The following is a 17715-nucleotide window of genomic DNA, read 5'->3' on the forward strand; positions in this document are numbered from 1 at the left end:
AGAGGGTGAGCCCCCTCCCCTGGTGTGCCTCTTGGGCCATGCAGGAGGCGGTGGAATGGAAGGCATATTTTAACATTCTTTATTCTCAGGCGGGAAAGCTTCTACTAGCCCTCGCTAGAAGCGGGTTCACTCACTCGCTCCTCACTTGGGAATGTAGGGTCTACATGTATGTAGTGGGTGAATGTTCGTACGGAGTTCGCGGACTGACCACAAGGATCAGTTGGAGCCAACCAGGGATGCGAGTTCATCTGAGCTCGAAACTTTTGGGTCATTAAACTTTTTTCCATGGCCCATGTTTCTATCCTCTTTTATTCTTTTTAACGACTTCAATGACCTTGAGTGGCGATAGCCTCGAAAGTGCTCCAGCCTTGAGACAATTTGGGAAGCATGCAAGTCAGAGAACCTGCTTTGTATTTCAGGTGTGGCGTTCGTTTTGGATCCGTGGAACAGCATCCCTCAGGATCCCATGAGCCGAGCCAATCGCAGCTGTAAGTCTGTTTCTCAGTTTTCAGTTTACAGAACGGGAATGTAAGAAACTGAATCCAAGAGCAACTGCTTGTGACAAGACAAGGCGGTCCATTTCTCCACTGAATGCCAGTAACATCAGTGTTCCTGGTCATAGGAAATCGTATTGGTCCAGAATCCTCCCGGACGCACGGTCAACCTCCAACAATGGCGAGATGACTTCCTAGCCAAAAAAAGAGTACATTTTCAAGCTCCCTTGCCCTTGGCCATTTCATGACTTGGCGACACTGATGCCAGTTCAGTTTTGTGGCCTTCAACAGCCTTCAAAAAAGAAAGTGCCACTGCACTCGTGCTTCCCTATTAACTTGCTTCTCTCTGTTTCTCTCTCATTCTCTCCATAGCAGCTTGAAAGGAGGAGGGAAAGACGTGAAGGGAGACAGACCTCCATCCCACCAAGTGGAACTCAGTAGCTTTTATCCCTGGCCTCTGTTCTCATCGCTCAACAGCAACACGAGTGAGCGGTCGTTCCCAAAGCGGCACGTTCGTCTGAGGAGTGCCTGGAATCGTTGTCGCCGCCGTCGTTTGTGGTCGGTAACTTTTGAGGGAACAGCCAAAGCAAAAGACCGACTGGGAAAAGTGTTCCACGACCATCCCCTCCACTCTCACCACCATCACACCATCACCACCATTCCAAGGAGGAGTGCTCAACTGCACATGAGCGGATCCGTTTGGCCTGCAAGAGCAAGGGAGTGAGGCCGGGAGACGGCGAGGCCAAGGAGAAGTTGAAGGGGAAGAAGAAGAAGGAGAAGCCAAGCCGAACTCGTAGTGCAGGCCTTTGTGGACTAGCTGCCTTGGCCTTCGTGGTCTGTAACTGAGCGAGTGAGTGTGTGTATGTAAGTACGTACGGCGAGCTGCCGCCCAGGCATCCTTCTATCAACGGCGACGAGACGAACAGAGCCTTGGGTTGTTCAGAGAGACAGGAGTGTGGGATCAGCAAGTAGCACCTTCAGGGAACTGAACAACCATTTTCTGGAGCAGGGGAGATCAAATTCAACCAAGGGAGGTTCTTGGGCTCGAATCCAGGTGCAAGTGCAAGTGAGAGTGTGAAACCCAATCCCACGTCCCAGGGTGATCTTTTGGTCCGGAACGCTTCCGATATCCCCCACCAACGGACGGGCCTACGGATCCACGCACCCAACCTAGACTGGCAGAGACACACGTTGTTCACATTTCATTTCCCGAAATTAGAGCACCAAGACCAAGGAGGAGAGGAAGACGAAGACGAAGAAGCCCTTGAAGGTTGTTGGAAGCATTACCGACCATTTCCTTGCAGTCATTTGAATAAGGTAGCTCGCTTTGGGGAGTTACGAGAACGCGACAAAGAAACGGTGAAGGAACATATAAAAGTGCTCCATTATCGGACCGTGTCTCCCGAACGAACTCTTCGATCCCTGTTCTTCGAATTGGGGTGTTGGTCAACGGAAAGTACGTTCAAGAGCTGATTGATTGATTGAGGCCCCAGAGCGAATCCCAATCCACCCGTGAAGATGGCTCAAAATCCGTCGACCAAATTCACCGACAATTACGAACTCAAAGAAGAGCTTGGAAAGTAAGCCTTTGTTCGTCGTTTCAAATATTCGTAGATTATGCATGTAGACTACCTTGGCAGAGCACATGTTCTCTTACACAAACACGATTATGCGGGGCATTTTTGTATGATTGGAGAGAGGTCATGGATCCAAGGCTTACAACAACACATGTTAGCTTTGGCAACTCAAATCAGAGGGTGAAAACGACCAAGATCAATTTCGTGTCCCCCGTTGGAGTCAAAAAATGGCGCTTATGGCAAGCAAACTGTGACTCTTAGAAGAGTGTTCCTCTATTGATTTACATGGATGGAAAAGATGTTTTGGTTGCGAGGAAGGAATCAATAACAAATTGGGGAAAGAGGAGAAAAAAATAACATCACAGAGTAGATGCTCACAAGAGAGACGTGGCAACAACGTTTTTGAACGATTCATCAAAACAATTTGAATAGAAATGCAATGCCAACTAATCATCGTAGTAGAAAAGACCAAGGAATGAATCTGTCGATTCAGCCAAACAACCGCCCATTGACGTCCATGTGGTCTGATGCAGAACATAAAGCGGTTGTACACACAACATGTCTTCTCTTAATGTTGAGCTGTCACTAATCAAAGGCATTTATTTGCATGGGTTGTGCATTTTGTTAGTCAAACAAAAATGTCCAAAAATGCACTTAACTCTCTAAAGTCGACTTGCATTTGTCCCCTTGGCTCTCTGGGTCATCTTGGGATAAATGTTCTGTGGCAGAAGCTTCAAGCATTCACATTATCCTCAATTGAAGTGAATCAAACAGCAAGATCTCTCAGAGCTGCACTCCTTCGAGAGATGTTCCAAAGACGTTCCTGTCCAAATATTGGTCTTGCCCTTGGAGGGAGCAAGCAAACAGTTCTGTAGATCCAATGATGAATTAGGATCCCTAGAGAGGGTCACCAAATTAATTACCAACGGGACCAGGGGTCATCATCAGGTCTGTAATTCTTTACAACCGACCTTCTTGGGTTACTTGGATTGTACTGGAGGAGTAGCAATAGCTGATTGTTCCAGTCCGTGTACCGTCAGAATGCTTTTGGAAACATCTTGGGCGCGTCTGAGAGATTTGTTAATGAAGCCAACACTGGGAACACTGGGAATCTGGGGGGAGGGCAATCATAAGATTGATCTGGTCGAGCTCATATGCAACATAAAGAAAACCATTAGAGACCCCCAAATATCTAGAGCGAGAGCTCAAACACACTCAATATTTACTACGTGGGTTACTTTTTCCCACTGGCTAGTTCCGTGGCAAGGGCAACTGTTTTTGGCGGCACAACAAGTCGATAAAGAACCTGATAAGGACTGAAAATGTTCCCTTTTTAAACTTGGCTGCATTTGCATCACGGTCCAGATACGTGAACCGCCTAAAGGTTGACAAATTTTAGATTTGTATAAGCAATGGTTCTACAATTTATGGCTCGAACAAATTTGCAACACAACAATTCTTGTTTCATTAACCCATGTCCATATGTCTCCACTTACATGTGGGCAAAAATTGATGGTATAATGATGTTACCGTTAATTACGAGGTTAGGGGGGGGGGGAACCTTTTCAATAGGTTAGTACTGAAGGTCAGGTATTATCTGTCGATTTAGAATATATTGCCAATGAATTCCCGTCCAGTATTTAGATCTGGCTGTTTAAAGTCAATCCGGTGTGGAAAGAAGGGAGAAAAGAGAAGAGAGATGTGTGTGTGTGTGTGTGTGTGTGTGTGTGCAGGAAATGATGGGGAACAACTTTCTCCTCGGGAAGTCCCATTTCATGTCACACATTAACTAGACTCGGGCGGAGACGTCTATTGACTGATGTGGACAATCCGCAGCCTTCAAGGCAGACGGAAGGGGCAGAGGGAAGCAAAAGGCCAATACAAGTCGTGAAAGTGCGAAAGAGATCCTCGAAATGGACCTCAAGGTCGTTCATTAAGTATTCAGGTTGTTTCCTGGGTGATGCGGAAAGAACCCACTCAGATTGTATCCAGATTTTACTCCGGCTGAAACGGATGTAAATGGGACCTTCCCTCAAGGTCTTAAAAGCCCTATTAAAGTGGTTCTGCCGCAAAAGGTTCAGCGAGTTCTTGGCCTTGCACTTTTTGCAAGCACCTTCACTCATGAAAGTGGGATCCACCATTAAACCAAATCAAAAAAAAGGGAACTGTTGGGGGTTCAAATTCAGGGAAGTTTTCAATTCCTCAAAGCAATTTTATGTGATGCCTAAATATACCCAAAACCATCCACATGTTGGAGTCCAGCCAAGATTAATGGCCCTTGTATACCATACTGAAGAGAGAAATTCAACCCTACGTCCATTGTTGTGGAGCCATTTAAGTATTTGCATGCGAAAAGACCCTTTCCTTTGTGCCCGAACTCCTTCAAAGGCTGTCGAAATATATATAATGCCCCCAACTTAGTGATTCCAAACCAAACAACCAAACGTGTTTTCTCTTTTAATGCTTGTTTTTTTTTAAACATCCTTTGAATTTATTGGATTAAAATGAATTAAATTATTTAAGACATATCAATAATAACTACAAATGTACACTTTAAAAAACATTAAATCATAAAACACATTGAAGTGTTTGGTTTGGGGCCCTAGTTATTGAATTAAAATGGAGAGAACAATCTGACCAAAAATAACTACTAAAATAAAAAAGAGTTCATTCTTGCAATGAACAGACCTATTGCAAGTATAGTTAAGAAATGTTAACAATGACTACAAATGTACAATTAAAAGATATTAAATCATAAAACACATTTAAGTGTTTGGTTTGGTTTGGGACTCTTTCTATTGAATTAAAATAGATAGAATAATCTGACCAATAATAACTGCTAAAATAAAAAAGAGTTCATTATTGCAATAAAAAGACCTATTGCAAGAAAGATTTCTATTGCCGGACCATTTCAAAGCTAATGGGAGCACAAAAGTTGTTTCTAACTCTCCAAGAAACCCTTACAAATCAGTCTACAAGCTTGAATCACAAAGGAGTTTTTCGATTTCGAGGAAGCCTATAAAAACAAGGCCAAATAGATATCAATGATTAATTTGGTTATTTGGTTTGATGGGAAACCAAATATTTTGGAAACACTACACAAAAAGCCTGATAGACACAAACTGTGGAAGAGAAATGTGAGAGGCCATTGTGTTCGTCTCAAGGTACACAACCTCTTATTTAAGCATGAAAATGTTGTACCTATTTTGAACTTCCTAAAAAGTCAGTTGATGAGGCACGTGGTTCTAAAACTCAGAGACCTCAGGAGTCGGGCAGACAGGGCAGAAAATACTTGTTGAGCCATCCAAAAATTGTAACTCGATCAATATCATTCAAGTTGAACTAGAACCATATGAGAGTCCTGAGAAATAAAAAAAGAACTTGGATGTCATTCAATTTGATCCACCTTTCAGGGGTGCCTTCTCAGTTGTCAGACGATGTGTTCAAAAGGCGACTGGTTTGGAATTCGCCTCCAAAATCATCAATACCAAGAAATTATCTGCCAGAGGTGAGTTTGGAATGCAATGCTGATCATGTGATCAATAAGGAATGGACTCCAAATATACGAATGTATTTCTTTTCTTCTCTCTACAGACTTCCAGAAATTGGAACGAGAGGCTCGGATCTGCAGAAAACTGCAGCACCCAAATATAGGTAAAAACTTTATCTACCATCCTAACCAATCGAGAGCTCTAGGTAAGAACATCGCCGGCAAATTATGTCTCTGTGGCCAAAAAATGTCGCCGACTTATCCATTGCCATCGAAATATTGCCATAACTTCCAGACTTTTCCAGGAAAACTGTACCAGTACTGCTTCGATTGAGAAGCATGCCTATTCACGCAATTCACGCAACTTTCTGGCGATCTTTTGGTCGGCAATGTAAGATATTCTTGCGGCTCTATTTTGGGACAGGTCATGTGTTCGTCGGCGATCTTCTGACCCGGCCACACCCATCCAGAATGTTTTAACGAGGTTTCTTTCTCCTTCCATCTCTGTTCAGTCCGACTTCACGACAGTATCCAAGAGGAGAATTTCCATTACTTGGTATTCGACCTGTAAGTAATGACGTTCACGTATCCATTAGGATGAGCATTAAGTAGAGACAAGGAGCCTAATCTTGCTCTTTATGAAAAATAAAAGCTCGCTTTCGTTCGTGTTCATCATGCAATGTTATTAAGCGGTTCCCTTGGGATTTTATTTTCAGGGTGACCGGTGGAGAGCTCTTTGAAGATATCGTGGCTCGAGAATTCTACTCAGAAGCCGATGCATCTCATTGCATTCAACAGATCCTCGAGAGTGTTAACCACTGCCATCAAAATGGCGTTGTCCACAGAGATCTCAAGGTAAAACACTAAAACACAAGAACAATGTACATGGATGGACCAGGTTAGAAGGGATGGCTTGAGGCCGAGAAAAAGGGGTTTCAATTTCGCTCTCCAACCCAAGTTTACTCAAGGAAAATAATTTGACACTCGCACACAAGGAGTGAGAACCTGCAAACCAGTCTTTTCGGTCGGGAGTAGACCTCCAAGTCGATTGGAGCTCACTACAATGATCCTCCACCCGCATCAACTGCATCTGCCATTGGGGACTCATTTCAAAGACGTAATTGCTGTCCCCAAGGACAACCGGGAGGTGATCCGATCACAATTTCCAATCGCAATTCTGCAGAGACAAGCGGAACATCCTGCACCTTGAGAGGTCTACTCCAATAATTACCTCCTCTCCATCCACGTAGCTCTAAGACCAATTGCCGCTTGCTCCGCTTCCCAGGGTCATATAGCGTACACATGGTGGCCCTTTGGACGCCTTTCACGCACTGCCCTCTTTCCTTCTGCCGATCTTTCTTTCTTTCTTTCCTTCTTTCCTTCGTTCTTTCGCTGTGCCTTGGTGACCTTCACTGTGCCAAAGGAAAGCAACAGTTTGCTCTGAAGGTCTTTGGCATATCGACCACTGACTGAACGGCCTCACTGTTTACTTCTCTTCTTTCCACTGTACGTCCCTTGTTCTCGAGTCAATCCAGCTCTTCAAACATAGACTGAACTAATAATGTCTTCTGGAATGGAAGCAAGCTCAAATTTGCTCCATGACGACCCACCAAGGAACATTTCCTTCCCAAGTTTTTCTATCTAGGTTTTTGATACCGCAAGCTTTAGAGGAAAGGGGACAACTTGTTTTCCACTTGAAAGGAAAGTACCAGAACAATTTCGGGGAAGTGGCTCACTTGGTTTGAAAATGCTCACTTACCTAAACTCAACAAAACTTAACCTTCAACAATAGGCAGATTGAAGGTGGATAAGTTTCAATTAGAAAATGCCTTCCTTAAAAGTCCGTCCAAGGTACAAGGTTGAGGGAATTCAATTTTATTTTTCAACGAGACAGCGCCAAGGAAACGAAATCTGCCTTTGATCAATGCAGGATTTCAATTCCAAAATGCCAGAGCTCTTCCTCGGATGAAAGGCACTTTTTTACAATTGCTCTCAGGCATCTGAGGAATTTGATTTTTGTTGTTTGTTTCTGGCAAATTTAATAAACATGTCATTCACAATGGGGAAGCCACATTCCTTTGAGAGATCCATCACCTTCTTCAACCAACATCCAAAGTTGGTTTCTTGATTTTTTTTCCGACCAGAAGTGATGCCTCCGTTGAATTAACCTGTCACTTTCATAACTGGATTATTCATGACTAACGCACATTATGAGATGGGGGAGGAGATGCTGAGCTCTTTTCCCAAATCCAAAAGCTTCACAAGCATGCCATTCTAAAAATAGTAAATGGCCAAACTCTGCAAGTGTGAGCTAAATTCCAATAATTTCCATCCAATACTGAAACATGACTGTTTCATTTCCTTTTAGCCTGAAAATCTCTTGTTGGCCAGCAAGCAGAAGGGGGCAGCCGTCAAGCTTGCTGATTTCGGATTGGCCATTGAAGTCCAGGGTGACCAGCAAGCATGGTTTGGTAAGTTGCAGAATGTTGCCAATGAAAGGAGACACTGCAGACAAGACCTCCTAACTGAGTTTGGCACTTTGGTCTTGACATGAAGGGCTCTCTCACTCTCTGACGTTCCAGGTTTCGCTGGCACTCCGGGGTATTTGTCTCCAGAGGTGTTGAAGAAGGAGCCTTATGGCAAGGCAGTCGACATTTGGGCTTGCGGTGTCATTCTATACATCCTTTTGGTCGGCTATCCCCCATTTTGGGATGAGGATCAGCACCGGCTTTATGCGCAAATCAAAGCTGGTGCTTATGATGTAAGTACTACCCCGCGCTTCAACCAACTTGTTAACGGAAAAGTGACAGGTCTTGATGACAACCTCAAGTGCCCAGAAACCAGGTTTTTTTAGCGTCTTATCATTTTGATTGCAGTACCCGTCTCCTGAGTGGGACACGGTTACTCCGGAGGCCAAGAACCTGATCAACCAAATGTTGACCGTGAATCCCCAGAAGAGGATCAAGTCCGAGGAGGCATTGAAGCACCCATGGATCTGCGTAAGTTATCTCACAAGGAGTATTACCATCGGAAAAAAGGACTATCATCGTAATTATGCTTTTGTGATTGCAGAACCGAGATCGGGTTGCCTCTGTGGTACACCGTCAAGAGACGGTGGATTGCTTGAAGAAGTTCAATGCCCGTCGCAAGCTCAAGGGAGCTATCTTGACCACCATGTTGGTCTCCAGGAACTTTTCCAGTAAGGGCGCCTTTCTCTTCGAAATGACTTATTGACTATTATACCTCTGAGAATCGGTGATTCTAGCAAATGACTGGCGTTGACCACAACCCAATCGTGTTTTACATGGTTTCCAAACCTTTTTAGGCTCGTTCGGACATATCTCTTTGGGTTCAGGCGGCTCCAAAGGTTCTTTTGGATCTACTGGTGACTAAGTTATGATCGAAAAGGCACCTTTGTAGTATGAAAGAAACATGATACCGTAGCTGTAATCACCCAAAAGTTTGACACATGTAACCTTAAGGGCGTCTAATGACTAGGTTTTTGTGGGAACCAATTAAAGTTGCGCACCCTCTCTCCCTCTATTTCCCTCTTTTACCCTCTTCTAAACCTAGGCAATAAGACTGGCCACAATGCAAACTTATTTAGAGTATCAGAGATATCAAGGAGTACTCAGGCAGTAAAGGCATAAAGTAACACCCGTTAGTCATATCATGTGAACTGATAACACTCAAACTGTTTTTCAGCTCGCTCCATTGCCAGCAAGGGCAAATCAGATGGTTCTCAAGTCAAGGAGTCTACGGATAGCTCCACCACATTGGAAGATGACGACTCAAAAGGTAGGGTTGCTTATTTGATAAGTAGGGAAGACAAGTCAATGATTTTATCCTTGATAGAAGAGGTATTTTTTGGGTGGATTAAAGGTGTTTTTAAAATGATATCAATCCCTTTCCCCGTTATAGATGATAAGAAAGGTGTTGATCGCTCGTCCACTGTCATAGCACGAGATGGTACTGAAGGTAAAGCACAAAAGTTTCTTGTCGGGGATTGCATTCGGCGTTTAGACCATGGCAGTGGTGAATGACACTCCCAAACTCATCCCTAGGGTTTCTTTGTTAGATTGTTCTAAATCTAGATGGTTTTGTTTCCATTTCGAGGAACTATCGATTCAAACGTCACGAAACTTCGACAAAGCAGTATCCTTCGAACCAAATGGTTATTTTCTGCAAAGCGTAGCTTCACACCGACTAGTCGACTTGTTTTATGTTTTTTCGCACTATAGTTTGGATTCAATAGGGATGAGTGGGGGATTTACTGTACTGTACTTGTAGACATAGAGTTGCCACTAGACAGAATTTGTTGCATCTCTTGTACAATAACCCTGCATCTTCGCTCTTTGCCAATCCAGATCAGTCTGACCGCTTCGGGGGTATCATTTTTCACGCCACTCCTAGGTCACTCTGAGCTTCTTCCTTGAATACATATTCATCCTGAGATACGAAGGCGTTGGCTGCTCTTGATGATTGCTTGAAATATTGACAATCGACCTTTTCCAAAACGCTTTTGACCCCTTCATCTTGTGTAGATCCATAACACCCTTTCCGGACTGAATCTCTCCCTTTGATGTCGGAACTAAATTACCCTTTTCGGTGGTTGCATGTATTCATATTTTAAAACGTAATTAGGGGCTTGGACGAATGGAACTTGACGAGTAGGTCTCCATCAAATCGGGAAGCTCAGCAATGAGAAAGTTTCGTCAGATATGAAGGACACCGTGGGCTAGCCTCATGCTCTACAAGGTGTTCAAATTTTCCTGAGATATAGGACAGCCTAGTCAGGAGGCGAGACAATGCCCTTGAACATCCAGTGCCCTCTCTGTATCTCTGTTCTTAGGGTCTGCCCATCAATTTGAAAAAATGTTGTTGAAGGTGAAGGTCTTGAATGCACAAAAGAAAAATCAGTTCCTAAGGCATTCCAGGTGGGGTGAGACGGGCATTCCTTCAAAAAATCGTGTGGGAAGAGCAAGAAGGATTGCTATCAAATATCATCATCTTCATTTTACCTCAACTTTGTCTGCGTAGAGTGCCGTAGTGACACCGCGATAGAAAGTAGACGTAGAGAAGTAGCATTTTTGGTGGTGCGACGTCAGGGAATGATCAGAAAATGGCGGCTGCATCCCAAGTGAAAGCTGGACCTAATGTGTATAATTCAATGCGCGAAATAGTGGGCCTCAGTGGGAAATTAGGTAAGCGTCGCTCTCCTTCAGTTATCAGTTCATTCAGCTTACCAATAAATCAAAGCCAAAAACACATGGACAATGGTAAAACGTGAACTTACTACCTTATTTTCTCTTGATTCATTTTAGAGGAAATCTTGGAAGAGGAGATTGATCTCAAACCCAAAAGTAAAGAAGGAAATCGTTTTAATACCCTAACTCAGTATGGCACCTAGAGCCTAGGAGACACTTTATCTGATTAGTAACTAATCTATGCACAAGGGGCGCTAGTTGTATTGTTGTTCTTTTTGTATCTTCCCTCCCAGATCACAGTACGCCGGCTCAGAAGGAACAAAGTGCTCAAATAACTCAAAATGTACCCTCACCTGCCACCAGTGGGCTCATGTCCAAGGCTTTAGCCGGATTTGGCACTGCTGTAAACAAGCCCAAGCAGGCTAACCCACTTGGAGCTGCAGTGCTGGCAGCTGCAGCTCAACAGCAACAACAGCAACAGTCATCACAACCACAACAGCTTGGACAAGAGACCAAGGCAGCAGGTGGCATTGCTAACCAGATTGCAAGCAGGCCGTCACCCATAGCTCAAAATAACACAAGTAATCCTTTTATTCAGCGTTGCCAATGAGTGAGACCATTTCTTGTTTTCTCCCATGTCCATAGAGGCGTTACATTTAGAGGCGTTCTTAACACATTTACATTGATAAACACGACCCCGACTGGAACTTGTTCATATATTTGCTAATTATTTCCAGCACGTGGTTTATAACACGTGTTGAGAGTCTGTATCTTTGGGTCATAAAAGGTTTGTTGTCTGAATGAACACAAATCCCTGGTTGAACGATTTTCCGGTATTGTACATAATTCATACCATTGATGTCCTACATATACAGTTGTAGACTATCCCACACATTTATGGCCAAAAAGAGACACCTTACACAAAAAGGCGCTTTATTTAAAAATCTTGCTTTTTCACTCTCAGACAGATAGTTGATGTTTTCAAAGTGGTTTGAAATAAGGTCAAACTAGATTCCCCACTATTCACTTGATCACTTTGGACCAAAACTGCTCCACACTCCTCTTATCTATTTCAAACAAAATATTGGACCTTAGTCCATACCAGTAGGAAAGGATTCAAAATTCAGCTCTCTTCGTGTACCTATTCTGATTTTTAGGGGCTTAAGGTCTTCTAGATAAAACTACACAATCCCTGGCGTTTTACTAACCTCACCACCAAAGTGGCACAAGTCCGTTACAATGCCATTTGACAACATACCTTGTGGCTTGACCCTCTCCTGTTTCGTGTTTCGTAGCATATGAATGTTGCTAGAAGTCACTCACAATGGACGGATGTTTCATCTTTTCATGAGAGATATCCCAGTTCATCATTAACATTAGAGCATTGTGATCTCACTCAAATTCTCTAACCATGTGGTCTCTCACTTATTCGCAAGGTCGTGAGGAAGATAGATGCAGCACTACAGACTATGTTGTTCCGGCTGCTCCACTCCTCTAAAATGGCCTTTGACTAGGTTTGGAGAGTTTGGACACATCGGATATTAGTTCCATGAGCGGAACTTCAATCCAAGCTCAACTGAACCTAGTCAAGTGTGTATTTGGTTCGAGTTTTCGTGACAAGAGCAGCAGTTTGTGGCATCTGTCGACCTCGCGTCCTTGTGAATGTCCGCCTCTTATTTGACGCCCTGTATCTTTTTATGTTTTGCAGACGCCAAGATGAACCACGTTAGAAGTAGTACAGTGCAATTGAGGAACTCTGGTAGTCAAAGCGATCCAGTTTCCTTAGGTAAGACATGCACATCTATGCACCATCTTCTACGAAAAAGCATCACAAGCAAAAATAACAAACATTTAATTCTCCCTCCTTCAACTTGTCATTCGACGCCGAAGGAGAATAAAGATCTTTCTGAGTTTGTAGTTAACCTATGAGTTTTATTTTAGCTCGAAAGCAAGAAGTTGTCCGCTGCACTGAGCTCATCCTTGACGCAATCAGCTCGGGAGACTTTGAATCCTACTCGTATGTATATCTAATTCCTTCTACTCACAACCTTTGGCATTGTTCATTTCCGTGTCCGTGTCGCCGTTTTGGAACGAAATCTCATTATAGCTCATTTGCCTCCTCTAAATCTGCACATGGCACCCAAAAACTTTGAACTAAGCATTGGACAATAGTGTTAGTCTTATGAAGTATATCTAATATATGGTACTATAAATATATACTTTCAGCCGACTCTGTGACCCGAACATAACAGCCTTTGAGCCTGAGACTCTCGGACATCTTGTCGAGGGATTAGAGTTTCATAAATTCTACTTTGATAATCATGGTAAGGAAGGAATGGAGCTTATAATCGCATTGGAAGCAACCCTAATTTTCGAGACTCTTTTTTCAGTGTTAGCAAAAGCCAATCGCACCCACCAAAATGTCAGCATAGTGAATCCGCACGTTCATTTGCTTGGAGATGATGCCGCCTCTGTGGCCTACGTCAAAGTTCTACAATATATCGACAAGTAAGATTTTTTTTCATAACTAGAACGTCTTTTTGAAACGGTGTATTTTGGTGCCTGGAGTATTTACTTTCTTTTTGGTTGATAGTTCAACGAAACTTTCAAGAAAGTTATTTAGAAAAGCCAATCTGTTGTTGGTTCCTGCAGCTTTCTGATCTCGACTCTTGATGGATAACTTCAAGGATCTATGCTAAAAGTATTTTGAAATTAGAAAAGTCCACAAATTTAGCCGTTGGAGCAGTTTCGACCAAGTTCCGTCACGCTGAGTTCACGTTGTGGTCTTCAAAACTATCTTTTTTAACATGAACTGAAATTAATCGGGAGTGTTTAAACAAAACACATTCGTAATCTAGAATTTTTCTTGTGGACAGAATCTATCAATTTAATCGAACCAAGCGGATGCGAATTTTGGAAGGATTGCCTTATTCGTTCAATGAAAATCTAGAATAGCAAATAAATCAACTGCTTTTGTTTGAATTGCCTTAAGCTCCTTGCCAAATCAGATTAACATCCGAGGCTAAAAGTTCCCCGTTAAAAGTAAAAAGATTAGCCCTGAACATCGGCCCATCAATGGATCATATCGTTGAGACCTGAAATTAAATCTGAAACCATGCCAAGATTCTTTTCCGTTTATTTCTGGGTCACTCTTAAAGTTGCATAGACCTTCATACAACTGATGGGACGAGTTAAGCTTTTGAAGCGTCAGAAACAAAGCACTGAATTACAAAGTGGTGTCATCTGACCCACACGCCACCTATTAGCTCTGCCCCAGAAAACATGATCTACGATAACAAGAACCGAGGAATGGTCAACTACAATCAAACAAAGCGATAAATTTTTAAGTTGGAAATATATCTTTTTAAATTAGATGAAGGTTTGAGCTGCGTCCGCCATATTTTGTCAAAATTAGATATTTTTTGTGATTTGTAGCTTTAAAATAGAACATTTGCATCAAAATATACTTCTTAATAGCAATGTTACACATTTTGTGGCCTTGAATAACATAACAAGAGCAAAATTAATCATCTCAGGCCTTAGTATTTTCGATTTCCTTCGCGATAATTTGTTTTGTTCATGTCCTCTGAGGATTTCATGTTTTGATTGGTACTAATGTGTAGTAAAAGGCAAACTTCACCCTTTTCTCTTAAATTTACCCGATTTTCTTGCAATCTTCCGCATTTGTTAGTACTGACCAGACAAAGATTTGACTTCATTTGTCCAAGATGGCAAATTTCAGGACGCTTGAAATCAAGAAAAAGATTTGATGTTTTAAGATAAAGATTTTCCTTAATCTCTGGCTGACTTGTCTCTTGTTTCATCGTTAAAAACATTTTAGTCACTCAGAGCTTTGCTTCAGCTGTAGACTCCGGCTTCCAAAGCCTGCCCAATCATCAAATTGGTCACCTTGATTAAGCAAGCTGAGAATTCCCGCGACGAGTTGCCTCAAATGTAATTGCATTTATTCATTCCAGGACGGGCATTCCTCACACACAACAATCTGAAGAGACGAGAGTTTGGCACCGCCGAGATGGCCGTTGGTTAAATGTCCATTTCCACCGATCCAGCGCAGCGACCCCTTATACAATGGCACAGTGAGTCTTGGACAATTGGTCACCCCTCGGCCATAATCCGCCTCGGCAGAAGCGGAAGAATGCTGCCCGGGAGACCCAATGTGACCAGAGTCCCTCGAAGCAATCCCGCTAGTAGGCGTGGGGACGGGGAATGTTATTCAATGTTTGTCATTTGTAAAGGGGCGGTGATTGGACGACAGTGTTTCGGACAGCTTTCCCGTCGTCCCCGTTTGTCCTGCTCCGATTTCAATCCTTTTCTCTTGAAACTGTTCAAAATTGGATCTTATCACTCGTTTTTTTCCATGGGATCCGTGGTATCCCAAATCTCCTACGTATGCTTCTTTGTTCGCAAATATACGAACCTCAGTCACTCCCCGCCTCTCCTCCCCATTTTTGATGTATCATGGGCCAAACTGAATGTGACCAGCCTTATTTTGATCCCCGAGTTTTCATGATATTTGCTCACCCTTCACCACCACGTTCACGTCAGTTCTTGAAAGCTACTCGAGGAAAATGCCCATACAATAATAAGCAGAAAAAATAGAATCCATATCCCTGCGATCCACAGCCAGCCAAGAAAAGAAATTCATTATTGGTGCTTCATGTTATTATCATCATCCCCACCCTACCCACCACCACAGACGACGTACTCCTTTCTTTGATTGGTGGCCGCCCTGGTGTCAGGGTTCGTCTGGAGGCCTATCGCAATTTGTTTCAAAACCAGCGGTTCTGGCTTTGGTTACTCCCCATTCTCTTCAGGAAGATATTTCTAGCTCCCATGTGATACAAAATATCGATTCAAAGCCTTTCTTCCTCCTCTCTCCCCGAGCAAACGTAATTTTAGGCTGCTTAGCAGTCCCTTTGAACATTGTTTTAAACCTTGATGTTCAAGTAACCGGTAGTGTTGTATGGAAGTCCAAGAACGTTCGCCGCCAATTCTCATCCGCTTTCTCAATTTCATGCGATGCAAGTCAATTAATTCGTCAATAGTTTTTGCGCTGACTCTCTCCGTGCGTCTGAGCCAAGACATCTCAGCGCATAAACCTCTCTAGCTCTTTTTATCTGGATGTTCTTTGTGACATGAGTTTTGAGGACGCCTCCGATTCGCTTTGAATCGACTCCTAAGAAACTCTAATTAAAACTATTTTATGCATCTTTCGCACACTTGATTAATTATTCTCTGCACCGACAAGAAACCCTCCTCAACTTGAAAGCGGGCATCTCGACCCACTTTCCTTATCATGGCGTTTACATGACACAAACACACACACACACTTCTAAAGAGAGTATGAATGAAACTCTAAACCCCTGTTACACAAGGTAAAGAAATGCCGAACATCCTTATAAATTCATTCTTTCTGTTTCTAACCACATTGACTGGGTTGACCAGATTCAGGCTCCCTGAATCGGAGAAACCGGATTTTCTTCTCGCTCGCTTTCTCTCACTCTCTCTATTCTCCTATTCCTGTTGTTTCCAATTACACTTCTTATGATTGTCGTTGTGACCAGATGCTACTACACCATTATTATTATTATTATTATTATCCCAAATACTACTATTATTACTACTGCTAGTAGTACTACTACTCCTTCTTTTCTTTCTATTGCCGAGTTCTGGAATCCTATTCCTGATCTGACACAAAAAGTTTGGACTTCTTTGACCTCAATTTGGTCAGTCCATTCCAAAATTCCCCAATCTTCCCTTTGTGAATCCCACAACCCAACGTTTTTAAAAAGAAATGGAATCTATCATGGAGCAAATCAATTACTCCTCTCAAATCCCCATTTCCGTGGGGTTAAGTCCAATCCCGATCAGATAATTTATTAATGTCATTGATGTTACTGTGTTATATCAATTTAATGTCTTTATTATGTTATTGATTCCTCCCTTCAATTAAAAAACTTTCTTCAGACTACTCAATATGATTCGTCGTTCTACTGTTATTATCTTTATCATAATCATGATTATGGAAACCATTCTCACTATCATTATTATCCTTATTACATCATTATCATTAACGTAAACCACCATCTTTACCATCAAAAATTATTCCAAGCCTTGAAAAATAAATTGTACGTAAATTGAACAAAAACTGCAGGTCGTGATTTTTTCTTTTTCTCACGTTCCATTTTCCCAAAAAGACATTCAGTAACTCCTCAACTATTTGACAAAATTTAATGTATATAACAAATGACTTTGTCGTAGATTGGGGTGGGGGCAGGGATGCGAAATTATTACAAGCCATTTTTGACCAGGTGGCAGAAAGCGGCAGAAATTCCTTCAAAGTGGAATTTTGCCAGTAAGGATACATCTTGGATGGGAAATTATTAAAAGACGCTTCTGACCACCTGGCATAAAATGGTGGCAGAAAGTTTGTAAAAATCCCTTCAAAGTCGAAAATGCCATCACTGTGCGGGGGTGGCTAATTCCGCCCCAAAAAGATCTAGTCTTAGGGGCTACTGCTACTGACTGGTTCCCCGGCCAAGTTTGATACAAATTGCAACCATTAGTTTGGGGCAACATACTTAGTTGATGACGAGGCCACGTTGACCCGTTTTGTGGTATCAATCACTACGTATTCAATTTTTAAAACAACGGCAGTTCTAGACCTCCTACCATGGTTTCAATGGTGTTAAGAATGTTTTCACATTAGCGTCATCTACATTGTTTTAAGAATCAACCCACGATGACTTCTTTGGAATGCAACTTTTGACACAGTATTGAACAGAAGCGCTATGTATTCGCATTAAATGTGGTTTCTGCATTATAACTCCGCCGTTGGGTCAATCTGGAAATCATCTTAATTTTTTTTATTACAATTCAACTTTTGTTTTGATTTTATTTTGTGAGCATATTGAGCAAGTCATTTG

General features: G+C 42.4%; 1 protein-coding gene across 10 annotated transcripts in view; it reads left to right on the forward strand.

Annotated features, from left to right (window-relative positions):
- Window positions 1-16760, forward strand: part of LOC131892268 (calcium/calmodulin-dependent protein kinase type II delta chain-like) — a 22807-nt gene extending 6047 nt beyond the window's left edge. For 2 of the 10 annotated variants that reach the window (XM_059242063.1, XM_059242064.1), the window contains exons 2-20: window positions 420-488; window positions 870-2074; window positions 5485-5579; window positions 5666-5767; window positions 6074-6128; window positions 6278-6416; window positions 7930-8032; window positions 8144-8322; window positions 8438-8560; window positions 8634-8760; window positions 9267-9359; window positions 9483-9539; window positions 10886-10924; window positions 11062-11349; window positions 12477-12554; window positions 12710-12785; window positions 12995-13092; window positions 13159-13276; window positions 14746-16760. In XM_059242063.1, coding sequence (XP_059098046.1) covers window positions 2013-2074; window positions 5485-5579; window positions 5666-5767; window positions 6074-6128; window positions 6278-6416; window positions 7930-8032; window positions 8144-8322; window positions 8438-8560; window positions 8634-8760; window positions 9267-9359; window positions 9483-9539; window positions 10886-10924; window positions 11062-11349; window positions 12477-12554; window positions 12710-12785; window positions 12995-13092; window positions 13159-13276; window positions 14746-14869 — 1956 coding nt within the window. In that variant the 5' untranslated portion in view covers window positions 420-488; window positions 870-2012 and the 3' untranslated portion in view covers window positions 14870-16760. Of the gene's footprint in view, window positions 1-419; window positions 489-866; window positions 2075-5484; window positions 5580-5665; window positions 5768-6073; window positions 6129-6277; window positions 6417-7929; window positions 8033-8143; window positions 8323-8437; window positions 8561-8633; window positions 8761-9266; window positions 9360-9482; window positions 9540-10885; window positions 10925-11061; window positions 11350-12476; window positions 12555-12709; window positions 12786-12994; window positions 13093-13158; window positions 13277-14745 lie in introns of all 10 variants that reach the window. The other 8 variants (XM_059242065.1, XM_059242062.1, XM_059242067.1 and 5 more) reach the window with 8 other exon arrangements.
- The last annotated feature ends 955 nt before the right edge of the window (window positions 16761-17715 follow it).

Source organism: Tigriopus californicus, chromosome 12 (assembly GCF_007210705.1).
Source record: "Tigriopus californicus strain San Diego chromosome 12, Tcal_SD_v2.1, whole genome shotgun sequence".
Lineage (NCBI taxonomy): Eukaryota > Metazoa > Arthropoda > Copepoda > Harpacticoida > Harpacticidae > Tigriopus > Tigriopus californicus.